The 13960-nt window shown below is 43.0% G+C and overlaps 1 protein-coding gene across 1 annotated transcript; it reads left to right on the forward strand.

The window, feature by feature from the left end:
* Window positions 1-803: 803 nt before the first annotated feature.
* meaf6 (MYST/Esa1-associated factor 6) lies at window positions 804-13227 on the forward strand. The gene is made up of 7 exons (XM_041213314.1): window positions 804-980; window positions 6395-6510; window positions 7918-8005; window positions 8102-8147; window positions 8755-8950; window positions 11356-11389; window positions 12326-13227. The coding sequence occupies exons 1-7, from the start codon at window positions 891-893 to the stop codon at window positions 12332-12334; spliced, it is 579 nt and encodes a 192-aa protein (XP_041069248.1). The 5' UTR covers window positions 804-890; the 3' UTR covers window positions 12335-13227.
* The last annotated feature ends 733 nt before the right edge of the window (window positions 13228-13960 follow it).

Here is a 13960-nt window from a genome sequence, read left to right on the forward strand (position 1 = left end):
TCGAGTCCTCATGACCCTTCAGCAGAACTGGTTGAATCCAAGGAGAGGGGTGAAATATAAGGAGGGGGGGAGAGAGAGAAGTGGAGGGCTGTGGTGTGGTTGTAGAGACAAGCACACCACCCCCCTCCACTTATCTTCCCAGCCCCCCACCCCCCCCCCAAACCAGCTTATATTTCACCCCTCTCCTTGGATTCAACCAGTTCTGCTGAAGGGTCATGAGGACTCGAAACGTCAACTCCTTTCTTCTCCGCCGATGCTGCCAGACCACCTGAGTTTTTCCAGGTAATTCTGTTTTTGTTTTGGATTGCCAGCATCCGCAGTTTTTTGTTTTTGTCAATAGAATCATACTGTTAGGAGAGAGATTTAAACTCATTTGTCTATTATCAACCCATGGTTATATTGTAGAGGTATTATTTAAGCGCAGACCTTCTCCTTAGTCTGCTCAAACTCTACATCACTCATGAATCCTCTCACAACACAGACTACCTTGGATGAAGTCATTGAAGATTTTGTGTAACTGACCATACAATGCTCTGTTGGTGTTGGGTGTAATGTACCCTCCAGACCTGAAGGTGGCGGTGTTGCTATTAAGTGCCCTCCAGCCCGCGAGGTGACGGCGTGTTGGGTGTAATACACTCTCCAGTCCTCTAGGTGGCGGTGTTTTGGTATAATTTGCCCTCCAGTCCACTAGGTGGCGGTGTGTTGGGTATAATACACTCCAGTCCTCTAGGTGGCGGTGTATTATGTGTAATGCATCCTCCAATCCCGCAGGTGGCGTTCCTCTCCGCAGCGCCCCCTAGTGGTCGGAGGTCCACGGAGGCTCCGCCCCTCCCGCCTGCGGCCTGAAGAAGCGGTTTGAACTCCGGCGCTTCTCGCTCGCCGCCTCCAATATGGCGATGCATAACAAGGCGCAGACCCCACAGATTCCGGACACTCGGCGGGAGCTGGCCGAGCTGGTGAAGAGGAAGCAGGAGCTGGCGGTACGTGAGTGCCGGGAGGAGGGGAGTTTCTGTGGCTCGGAAAACAGGGAGTCGGCGGGAAGTTTTTGGAAAGAGGCGGGAGCCTGTGGCAGTGGCCGGGCCCGTGCAGGCGAAAACAGGAAAGGCCGGTGAGAGCCTGGGCCTGAGGGGAGGAATAAGCATTGACCCCCTGCGGTGAGCGGGCGGCCCGGGCCTGGGGCATTGCTTAAAGGGGATGTCAGCACTGTCGGCCGGTCTAGGGTCTTAGACCTTGTTTACATGGGGCTGGATTGCCGCCTCTTGGCCACATGCTGATCACCCTGAGGCAGAATGAATCTAGAGACCACTCCAGCCCCCAACCCTTCGGCTAATGTACAGTGGGCTAGGACCATGGAGTTGGCATTCTGCTCTCTCACTGCTGCCAGTGTGACTGGTACTCTGGGCAGACACTGGGGCATCACCACTCCCCCCAACAACATCAACACATTGATGGACTTGTGTAACATTGGAGGGGAACCAGACTGAATTGCAGGGGTGATGTTCACATACTTGTTATTCAATCCCCTACCCAGGAACACTGTACATGTTGGCATTATCTGTGTTAATATTGTTGTTATTGTCATCTTATTACCCAAAAGGGCTTTGTCTTTCGGGGTTTTCTTGAGCCGAGTGGATCTAGCCCCTCTCCCTAGCCCCATAATTGCCACCCTGGCTTACTAAATTCATCAATAAACCCGTGGAGTCCTGCAGAACCTCCTCAGCCCCATTGCTGGAAGATTGTCAGAACTCAAAGCCTTTGCAGTATTCAGTAAGAGAACCGCCAGGGTTTAGTGCATTAAATTGAGGACAGATTGCATAAACCAGGTTTATATTCCCTTCAGTATAGAAGATAGATCAAATTGAGATGTTTTAAAATAATTAACAAATTTGTTAGCATAGGGAGGGACAAGTGATGGAGTCCGAAACAAGTGGGCAACCTTAAAGTAACATAACATAAACCTTAAAGTTAAAATTTGGCCACTTAAGAGGGAAATTAAGAAGCATTTTGTTCACAGAAGTTGGTGTCTTTCCCAAATTGCTGTGGACTCTGTGTCAATTGAAACTTTCAAGATGAGATTCATAAGTTTGTGTAAGGTAAGGGTATCCAGGAATATAGAGCCAAGTTGGGTAAATGAGGTTGAGGCACAGATAAGGCATGATCTAACCGAGTGGTAGAGCAGACTCCAGGGGCTGAATGACCTACTCCTGCTCCTATGTCTTTTGGGCAAACATTCGTTGCTTAACTCCCCACATGACTCCCCCATGCCTGTCCACCATCTGCAAGGCATAAGCCAGGAGTGTGATGGAATACTCTCCGCTTGCCTGGACGAGGGCAGTTCCAACAACACTAAAGAAGCTCGACACCATCCAGAACAAAGCAGCTCACTTGATTGGTACCCCATCCACCACCTTCAACATTGACTCCCTCCACACCGATGAACAATGCCAGCAGTGTGTACCGTAACCAAGATGAATTGCAGCGATTCACCAAGGCTCCTTTGACAGCACCTTCCAAACCCTCAACTTCTACCACCTAGAAGGACAAGGGCAGCAGATGCATGCAAACACCTCCACCTGGAAGTTTCCCTTCAAGCCACTCACCATTCTTTTTTGGAACTATATTGGCGTTCATGTTGCTGGGTGGCTCACCACCACCTTCTCGAGGACAATTCAGGATGGACAATAAACCCTGGCCTAGCTAGTGATGCCCACGTCCTGCGAGAAGAATGAAAAAGAAAGAATCTGTACTGCACCTCCTTCAGGGCCAAAACATAATTCATGAGGTGTGGGTGACATGTTAACCATCTTGATGTTCTTCATATCCAAGTGTTATACCAGGCCTACTTGGTTAATCTGCATCTGGGTGAGCGACTTTGTCAAAGATGTACCCTTGCAAAACTTCTGACTTTCCCATTTATGATGCTCATTGATGGGTTTGTGTAGTGCCTTGTGTATTGTCATGTATTTGTCATGCATCATATGTTTGCAGGAGCAGAGTTTAGTGTGTGTGAGAATTTGGGCTTGTTACTGCCTGTTTTGTGGGTGCTCCAAGTGTCCTTAGAGCTCCAAAATGGCATCCATGGCACATGCACATACTTTGGCAAATCAGACGCCATCTTGCAAATGCATTCACTACGAGATATTCCATTCCACTGACAAGCTATTGTGACCATAGGCTGAAAACTGTAAAGGTCAAACCCATTCTGGCAGCAGTCAAGCTGCCTTCATTATGCGCAGTCCGCTGTACCAACTGCATACAAACCGCAAAGGCCAACCATTGGGTGGCTATGGGCAGCAAGGGCTATTTGCTGATGTGTGACTTGTGTACGCTGGTTGTGTACCGGGGTCATGTATACAGCATCATACAATAAAAGCCATACAGCCATGCTAAATGTGTCAGACTAGACCATTGGAGTGCGGAAACAACACTTCTGCCGCCTGGACCATCTCTGGAGCCCTATAGTACTCAGCAAAACGGGTGCCAAGATTCACTGTGGCCTGCATTCTGCAGAAGCTTGCTGTCATGAACAGATATCCCTTGCAAGCCGCTCAGGGGGAAGAGGAGGTGGCAACCTAAACAGCTCCTGTCTGCTAGGGCTGCCTGTGCCGAACTCGTCCCGAGTGTGAGATGAGGAAACCGCAACCTCAGTTCCCCATTTGCCAACAGTCCCACATCTTACCTTCCTTCTGTTACTAATAATTACACTGCCTATTTGACCACAAAAATAAAATCCAATGCAAAATATACATTCCAGACCAAATTTATAAATTAAATCATGCCATATTGCGTACAAAAGTCAACTGATCACCCTTGTGCATTCCCTTAGTGTCTGCCATGTGCCTTTGCCTGCCCTGTGTAGTGCCTGTAGCATGGCTGGTGGAAGTCTGCTGACTTTCGGTGGAGGAGATTTCAGACGACCTTGGAGGACAACCTTGAGCAGCTCTGGACCTGGAAGGCCTGGCTGTGGACTGCGCCATCTCGATCTGCGCAGCAGCAGTATAAGCTGGCTGGCTGTCTGATCAGCAACAACAAGAGAATTGACAGATTGACAGGTGAGCCAGAAACTTAGGGTAGTGGCCCAGCAGTTCCAGTGATCTGTTGGAGGACAGTTTGCTGGATTGCAGTACTCCATTATCGTGATGACACCAGCCTGTGCTTACACGGCAGCATGCTGACCTTGGATGACAACAGCCTGAGCCTCCAATGCAGCACTTAGGCATTGGGCGCCTCCTGCTTGTGCTGCAGTGGAAGCTGTGACATCAGTCATCAGATACTGCATCATGTTTGGGTCCACAAGTGTATAGACTTCACTCCCAGCAAACCAGTGCTTTGATTTTAAAATTCCCACCTTGTTTTCCAATCCCTCCAAGGCCTCACCTCCCCCCCCCCAAATCTATGTAAATCCCCTTCAGTCCTATGACCCGCCACCCTAGATCTCTGCCCTCTGGCAGTTCTGGCTCCCTGATCATTTCCAGTTTTGGTGGTGGCCAAGCATTCAACTACCTAAGCTCTGGAATTCCCTCCCTTAATTTCAACGTCTCTCTTTCCTCCTCCAGTACGCTCCCACCTCTCTGGCCATCTGGTGTAATATCTCCTTATGTGGCTCTTGTTGCATGATGCTCCTGTAAAGCATCTTGAGATGTTTTATTACTTCAAAAGTGCCTTTATGAATACAAGTTCTCGTACGCACATCATTTCCCTGCTGGAAAGGATGGGCTCCAAACTTTGTGCAAAACCCTGTATCAATTTGGTACTGGACTCCTCTCTGCTCCTTGACGTTGACTGAAGGCCTGCAAGTGCACCAAGCGTTTTGTTGTGCTTGCCCATCAGCGTGATTCTGTACACTGCTCCTTTGAAGTCCTCATCTCACTCCTCTGCAAAGGAGCCCATGTGCAGCCTCACCCTTTGGTGAGCTGGCACCAGTGCTATTCTTGCCCCCTGCTTTCTCTGAATGCCACTTGTGCGCAATGTTTCACCCATGTGTGGATCCCACCTCAAATATGAGCGGAGTCATTATCTGAACTGATAGCCGCAAGAGTGAAATCAATCAGCGGTGCCGTGTCTTCATTACCGCTGTATTCTTGCTGTTCCTCCATTGCCCTTCATTGCAGCTTTTGGGTATCTGAAAGAAAAAAGCTGATTGTGGTGCAGGGGGAGAGGAGAAAGTAAGAGGTGCATGCTTACACCATCTACAGCTTGTAAATCAGAAGAAAGTGTGGACTGATGGATAAGTGGGATGTGAGGAAGATTAGGTTATAAGGAGACCAGTAACTTTGGTTTCAACTTTGTGGCCATTTCAGTAATGGCCAGTATCTTCTCTTCCATGGGCTTAAGGATTTGCAGACACCCCTGTCGCCCTCTCCGGTTGTGTGTCACATTGTCTTGCAAGAGAAAGTGAAGAGTGTCAGTGAGTTTCATGCAGCCTGTTGGCCCATTTTTACCAGTTTGCCATGATTAAATAGCTGGCAGTGTATGCAAGCTGGTAGATCTGGCTGTGAGACTTGCAGCAGTGTTAAGTGTGTGGCAGTGAGGTGAAGTTTTGAATGTTTGATATGAATTGTAATTGATCATAGGTGAGTGATGATTTGCGCAGTGTGAGGCTACTGTTGTATTTGCTGGATATGGCATTTGAGGATACATTCACTAACCATGACCACTTGTGTGAGGTCGTTGAACTTCTTCTGGGACTGTATCCAGGCCCTTGGGGGTTGATTCGTTGCATGGAACTCCACAGTTTTCTGCCTTTAACTGTGTGTCTGACGGCGGGGGTGAGGTGGGGGGTTGGGGCTGGTGAGGAGGGTGGTGGTGGCGGGAGGGGGGGGGGTTGCTGCTCTTAGCCCCCTGTGGATTCACAGCATCTCTTCCCCCTCTCCACCTCTTCCATAAAGACCTCCAATGAAGCCCTGTATCTCCTTTGTTATGCTATTTCTCACTCTTTTCCAGGTCAGCTTCTCGTCAACCATGACATCTGCTCCAGCAATGGTGCACCTCCCCCTTAAGCAGTTCAACACTAGCTTTAAGTGATGCTAGCCACTCCTAATATTGACTCCCTCTGATGTACAGTGTACAAAACGGTTAGCATTGGTTACTTGCAGGGGTCTTTCAAATGAGCGAGCAGCATGAAGTTTGCATCCTGCTTGCATTGCAATCATTGGGTACTTGCTAATTGCGCATCCCGATCCTGAGACACATTTGCAGGAACTATCCAGTTTAGCGCCCATTGTATGATGATAGAAAGTACTTTTTTCTTTCCAAGTACCATAAATTGACTTTTTGTTGCCCCTTTTTCCATGATTGTTTGTAATGATAAACTGGTTGGAACACTACTTCACAGCAGATCATTTTTCTTTCGTGACTGTTTGACAAATATTTTTGTAACTTACCCTTTTTACAGGAGACTTTGGCAAACTTGGAACGACAGATTTATGCTTTTGAAGGCAGTTATTTGGAAGATACCCAGATGTATGGGAATATCATTCGTGGATGGGATCGTTACTTGACCAATCAGAAGTATGTGTAACAGCAAAAGCCCTTGTACTTAGCACTTTCAAAGTGACTCCTCCTTGCACCCCTCCCTTCAAAACATTGGCAAATATTAAAACCTGATTCCTGAAAACCCTGCATAATTTCACTGGGGGTATCTTTTTTTTTTAAGTCTTACTTCATGTTGTGATTAGAAAGTTAGACATCTAGAATGACCAAATTGGTTATATACTTCTCAAACAAAATGAGACAAAAATTTATGTTACACTATTTTAGAGGAGTTTTGTATTACTTTCCTAGGCCTGGTTTTGGACACAACTTTATTGAATCTGGAATCTGAATATAGACAGTTCTGTATGTTCAAAAAATTTGTAATGAGTTCTCCTGGATGGCCTTTCCAATAGGAACAGTTAATAAAAACTCTCTCTAGTGTATAACTGAACCATGAAGGCCTCTGGGTTGACCTCTGATCTAGGCTGATCAAGCTGGACCACTACTGTTGGCCTCACCATCTCTGCATGAAGGCCTGGAAATTATGCATTAGGGCTTCTGTTGCTGATCACCATGCAATGGCTGTTGCTGGAATGTAAGCGTGTATATGTCTGGATGTTGGGTGTGGGCAGGATTTAGATTGACTGATAATCCCATTGTTGAATGATTGCCAACGTTGACTTCCTTAGTTGGCAAGTGAAGAATGGCCACATGACCAGATGAGAGGGTAGTGGGCCCTGTGGAATTGTACCCAAACAGTAGTAAACACCTTCAAGAGAAGGGTGAAGATTGCTGCAGGGTGAGAGAGTTTCTCTGTGAGAAGCATAGGTAGTTTGTTGTCAGCTTTGTGCCATCGTCATGTGTGAAAGGATCATGCAATTAGTCAACAGAGGTTGCTGACTCATTAATTAGAGGAGTTGGGAAGGGAGTGGGATTTCTGTGAAGACCAATTTATATTTTTGAGAATGTTGGTCCATAAGCTAAAGTTAGCACTGTGTTCCAAATATAGGACATTTCACAAGAAATTGTTTAGTGCAGCAGTACAACAGGTTTTGCCGTTGCAGAAAATTGACTTTATGGTTGCTCTTTTAGTTTAAAGTTACGAGTTTTGGGGAGTAAAAATGTTTGCAAAAGGCAAAAACAATTGTTTTTTCTCCTTCTTCTCTCGTTGGCTCACTTCATCCTGCTATGCTGGAATAAAGTGGACAGCACCTTACTTCTGAAGGCCTGCCAGTGCTTCCATGTGACGAGTTACACAGCTGACAGAGGGTGACATACGCTTCGATTTTTTTTTCCAACCCTGTTAACAGTAGCCTGGGCTGTATCTAACACCTATCCTGGTTAGAAAAGCTGCAGTCGCAGTATCAGCACAGGGGGAGCTGTATACGATTGAATGGTAAATACTTGGGCATTTCACCTATTAATGGCTGTGTTGTGTTTCAGAAACACCAACAGTAAGAACGATCGAAGGAACAGAAAGTTTAAAGAAGCAGAACGTCTCTTTAGCAAATCCTCTGTTACTTCAGTAGCAGTGAGTAAAATAACTTTGCCTGATTATAGAATGCTTATAGCTTGCATGCATAATTTAAGTGCTATACATTTAACAGTGATGTAACTTCTTTTGTAGGCAGTGAGTGCTTTGACTGGTGTCCAAGACCAGATGGTAGAAAAACGTAAGTCTTAGAAATAAGTACCACTTCTTGTTGAATTTAATATATACTTTTCCACGTAAAAGTGTCTTGAGCAGGCAAGTAATTCGCAGTTTGATTGAAAGTAGCGTTTGTACTGAGACATTCTCTTCTGAAATGTTTGCTTTAGCAGGTGTGGGGGGGGGCACAGAAGAGCACAAGTGCTCAGATTAACTTTGTTGAATTGGTTTCTTCCATGTTCTGCATCAAATTTATCAGAAGTGTAATACCCTCACATCTCTTGAAATTAATTTTAATCTAACAAGTATTTTGTGTTGCTTTGCTATTTTCATTAGTGTCAGTGAAATCAAAATTCATACATCAAACTGATAACAGCAAGAGTATAAAAATAATATCAAAAACATTACATGGTTATAATATCGATAGTACAGCACATCCACCATGGCTCACAACATTTTAGTGCGTGTATACTTTAAAACTGAAGCTTCGCAGCAATAATTTTTAATTTGGATAATTATAGGTTATTGCTATATATGCAGTTTGTTGATTGTACTTCTCATTCTTTGTGCTGGGGTGGGATAAGCAAACCTTCTCTTTAAATCTGCTATATCTTGTGTGTGAAATGTATTAGGTGAACCAGGTAGTGGAACAGAAAGCGACAATTCACCAGACTTCCAGAATCAGGAGAATGAGCCAAACCAGGAGGACACCGAGGAACTGGATGGGTCACACCTGCAGGGAGTGAAGCCACAGAAAGCAGCCTCCTCCACATCGTCCGGCAGTCACCACGGGAGTCACAAGAAAAGGAAAAACAAAAACCGACACAGGTAATTTTGTATAGAAGCAGGTCACGAGATTCCAAGATGTCTGAGCTAAGGTGAAGGAGCCATGTCTGACTTTGTCCCTCGGAAGCCCATGTGTGGGATTTCTACTGGTAGCCCTTTTCAACCATGAAAGTAGAATAGCGGCCTATTAGTAGTAGAGTTAAATGTGCAGTATTTTATTTTTTTGGTATATATTTGTGGGGCACTGCTCCTTATACGTCAACTCTGCTACACACTGCTCACTGCTGAGTTGCTTTTGAATTAAAGTGGTTAGACTGAATGAATGGCTTTATTGTTCCATGTAATAACTCGTGTGAAAAACATTCATTATTTTCAAGAACTTGTACCTATTGAGTGAAAAATAACTATTTTTGGATATATTCATTTCTCCTTTAAGATCATCAAAGTGCCAGTGGTCTCTTGCCTTTTTGTTTAAAAATTTTAGTGTTCCAACAAGTTTGAGACTTTGGTTTGGATAACTGGTATGTTAACTTGTGTTGCTTTCTTTCTTCTTTTATGCTGCCATCCAGCCCATCTGGCATGTTTGATTATGACTTTGAGTAAGTTTGCTTTCTATCAGTATACGTACTGTGTCTTTTCCAGTATTCCCCTGTACTGTGATGTGTAGACTGTAGACCTTTCTGGAATTACTTTATACCTTTTTCCAGTAACTGCTGTAAGTTTGAATATTTGCTTATACATGTTAGGGTAGCATATATTTAAAAATCGGCATTGATTATCAAACACTAAATCTAGTTTGTGTTTAGGATATGTTCTCAACAGAAGGATGCAGTCATAGTGCAACAATACTTCATTAAATTTTGTGTTAACTCTAATAAATAGTTCTCAGGCAGCAGAGCTCTCTATTTGCATATGAGCCTTCATGTGTAATGGTCTCTTGTGGCAAGCGGGGAGTCTGTCCAAACCAAGTAGAGTTCACTGTATGCCTCCAACCTTGTTGGCTGACCTTTGCACTTCACGGCCGTTCAGTCTCACACCAGTAATGTATTACAAGCACAGCATCAATTTATAATAATTCTGCAGTTCTGAATTTCTGCCACAAGAGACCCTCAAAACACTAAATAAAAAGACTTCCAAATGTCAAATAGATGACTACATTTCTACAGTTTACAAGGCAGACAGGACTTTGGGAATTGATAATTCTGCACAGGTTCTCAACTATAACCCCAAGGTCTCTTCCAACATTATCAAAGCTCAACACCTTTCAGTGCTAATGCTCAGAGTGCAAAGAGACAAAAAATCCATAGATGTTGAATGGATTACTAAAGAATTTGGTTTCTAATGTCACTTTTTTGTCACTTAATCTTCTTTGTATTTTAAACAAAAGTATGTGAAGTTTATAAGTAGTGGGCTTAACGTCAGGATAAGTGGATTAACACAAAATTACATTTCATCGTCATGCATTTACAGTTGTCATCAGCTGTCGTCATTTTTAGTGGACTCATTAATGAGAGGGATGGGCATCAAAGATGCTCTGAGATGAGATCTGTAAGACTGGAGCTGCTAGAGATAGAAATGGGGTGATTTAGCAAGTCACCATTTTGAAGTACTACAGGAAAATTTTACCAGCCTCATGCACTCTGCTCACCTCTTGAACCAAATCTAGCCCAGACTAATGAAATGGAAAGATCCTTTCTCCACCAGCAGTGAGTAAAATGGGGTTGAGCCAATCGTGACCCATTTCCTGTTGGATACCTGTTCACAGCCCATAATTTAGCACCAAATAAACATTCACTCTAAACCTGTAAATTGGTCATTAAGGAACCTGTAGTGGTGATTCTCTCCTGTAGCAACAACATAGCTTCCTTTCTGTTCACAATGTCTTCCCCCTACTCCGAGGTTCAGCTAGCTTGTCGCACAAGGTGTAAACAGGAGGACAACACCCTCTGGACCCCAGTTGAGTACTTAATCATGGTGATTGGCATAGGAACCATAAAACTCTCCTCTTCCATGTTGGGGCACATAAATTTCAATTTGGAAAGCAGCCTCAATGAAATGTTTTTCAGCATCAGTTTGTGCAGGGTTCCTTTTAGTGTTGGTAAGTTGAACAGTGGGAAGTTTTTTTTTTCATGGGATGTGGGCATCGCTGGCAAGGCCAGTATTTATTACCTGTCCTTAAGATGGCAGCGAGTCGCTTACTTGAACAGTTACTGTTGACATGTTGTCAGTGCGCACACACAGTGCTGTTAAGTGGGGAAATAAAGCAAGCAGTTGCAGAAAAGTGACTAATCTTCATTTAGTTAGCGAAGACAGAAAAATAAGCTCCTGAAGCTTAAATGGTTTGTTGTTTTTGGTGCTGCTGTTCCATATCAATAGATGGTGAGTGTTGTGACTTTAAATAAGCTATAGCTGGTTTCTAAGGTCAAATTCTTCTGTTTAAACTACAGGATTGATATCAAGCTGAATAAAAAACCAAGAACTGTGAGTATAACTTGTAATTTTTTTCTTGCTGTACTCTTTACACTGTTGTAAAATAACAGTAAGTACTGGGGAAAAACTCAGCCAGTCTGGCAGCAGCATTTGAGGAGAAGAAACAATTGACGTTACTCTCTGTTTCTCCACAGATGCTGCCAGACCTGCTGATATTTTCCAGCACTTATTTCCAGCATCTGCAGTATTTTGCTTTTATTTGTTTTAATCGAGTCAGTGAAGCTGACTTCAAATAGAACAGCTTGGCGTAGATATTGAAGTGTGATCTTGATTGTAACGGTTGTAATTTGAGACTAGAAGAGCTAATCCCAAATGCTATTGTAATGGGGAGACCTGGCATTCTGTCATGATAAGCAAAGAAAAAGACACTTTATATAGAAAAATTCTTTGCAACAGGTCTCTGTGACCAGCAGAGAGAGATCTATGTTCTGTGGAGTTGGTGAGTTGAAGACTCCTCTGGAAGGAAAGAATAATTGTTTTAAGTTTCGATGTTATTGTTTCAATGTCCTGACCTTTATCTAAACTGCATTGCATAAAGTAGTGAATGCTGTTCTACATGTTCCATTGTTGAAATATGTTAATGTAACAAATTTTACACCCAGACTAATGTGTGTGAATTGAAAATAGCATATACACAGGTGAGATTTTCTTGCTTTAACACTAAAATGTAAATGGGGTCAACACAGAGAAATCTAATTTAGACTATATTTAATAAAATTGGATACCTCATCCTGGAATTAGTCTTCAGCTTAGTAATATAGACAAGGTATTGACAATTTTAGAATAATATTGAATCTTCATCTTTTAGCAGTGCTTCATTATAAAATTGTTGAACCCTAAATCTAGCCTGCACTTAACTGCCCTGTTGTGACACTAGGACGCTTCTTTAATTTTTGATGTAATTTGACTTTTTTTTATTATTTACAGGACTATTGAAGAACCTTTGCCCGTTGCAGTTGTCAAGACCAGGGTTTCAAGAACATGGACATAGAGCATTAAAACCAGTTTGCTCCAGACATTCACAGTAATTTTTTTTACAAGACCCAATTCTACAGCAGAGCAGCTGTGCCTGATCCCGGTGTTTGAGGCCACCTTGCATTTTTACAAGCTGCATTTGATCTGTGTTCAACTGAATGTTGCTGTATGGTTACGGTCCAATAGTTTGTTATTTGTACAAGTACAGCACAACACACACTGGGTTTTATAGTCGGTTTAAACCATCGTGGGGGGTGGGCAGGGAGAATTAATTGGTCACTTTTAAGTCTGTTGTGACTCAGTTTGACCATTTGATGTTACTAGTGGCATTACGTGCGATTATATCCTGCATAAAACGTGAAGTGTTTTTCATTTGGTAAAATTCGACTTTAAATCTCTTGTTGGAAGTTCCTAAAATGCAAATGATGCCATTACTGTTTCACTCTTTGAGTACGAATGGCAGTTCTTTTTTCCTTGTCCTGAACTTCATTGAAAGTGTTTTCTTCTTCTGTGTGGGATTGTGTCTTGACCAATTTGATATGCAAGCAGAATGCACTCATTTGGTGTCAAAGCCTTGTGCAGTTCTGAGAGAAAGTGTGAGAAAAGATCAGAAAGCTGTATTCTCCAGATATTTCTAAATGGACTCAATGGAGTTAGATTTAATAGCAACATGTGGTTTTATTTTTTTGAACCCATTATATTTTGTTGTGCTTTCATTATTGTATGTATAAATATTACCTTTTAACTTGTACAATTATGACTTTTTTGTTTTTTTGGACAAATGGCTTTATTTTTTTTTTAAAAGAGGAAAAATTGATTTGTGACCATTTTGTATTAAAAACAATGAACTATAATTAGCTGTATGTAGAGTTATTGAACAGACCTGCTTTTAAGCAAAAGTACCAAAATTATCCAACATGAGACACCTTTCATATTTGTCACAAAATGTCAACTCTAATATTAAAGCACAACTGAAGCTTCACTGCTTTGTATAGCCCAAAAGCTCAATGTGTTTAACTTGAGCTCTCTCCAGAACTGGTGGCAGCCTTGGCACAATGTCAGCACCCTCACCTCTTGAGTTTGAAGGTCAAGCAATCAAGATCGACTTCAAGACTTGAGTATATAAACTCAGTGATGCTTTAGTACAGTACTGAAGGAGTTCTGCATTGTAAAAAGTGTGATCTTTAGATGAAATATTAAACCGAGATATTATTGGGCGATTCAGGGGATGTAAAAAGCCCCGTGGTTATACTGGAGGAGAGTTCTGCCAGTGCCCTGATCAACATCCATCCTTCAATTAATGCCACCAAAATAGCTTAGGCGGTCATTCCTCTCACTGCTGTTTGTGGTCCCTTGCTGCGTGCAAGTTGTCTGCTGGGTTTGCCTGCATAAATATTGATTGCATTCTGAAGTAACTATTTGAATACGAAGTGCTTTGCAACATGCTGTAAAATCAAGTTTGTTAAAACATTTAAAATGGAGAGCATAGAATTGTTTTCCACCACCAAATGCCACTAAATGTTACTGCTACTTGCCTGTGTCAAGTGGTTAGGGGATGGGGGTCAGTAATTTTTTCCAAGAATCGAA

Source organism: Carcharodon carcharias, chromosome 19 (assembly GCF_017639515.1).
Source record: "Carcharodon carcharias isolate sCarCar2 chromosome 19, sCarCar2.pri, whole genome shotgun sequence".
NCBI lineage: Eukaryota > Metazoa > Chordata > Chondrichthyes > Lamniformes > Lamnidae > Carcharodon > Carcharodon carcharias.

Bases quoted from the DNA above. Each gene is read 5' to 3' on its own strand.
- meaf6 (XM_041213314.1), top strand. From the start codon at position 891: ATGGCGATGCATAACAAGGCGCAGACCCCACAGATTCCGGACACTCGG. The intron at 8,148-8,754 runs GTAAGTCTTAGA...GAAATGTATTAG, and splicing joins AGACCAGATGGTAGAAAAAC to GTGAACCAGGTAGTGGAACA. The intron at 8,951-11,355 runs GTAATTTTGTAT...TTTAAACTACAG, and splicing joins AAAAACAAAAACCGACACAG to GATTGATATCAAGCTGAATA.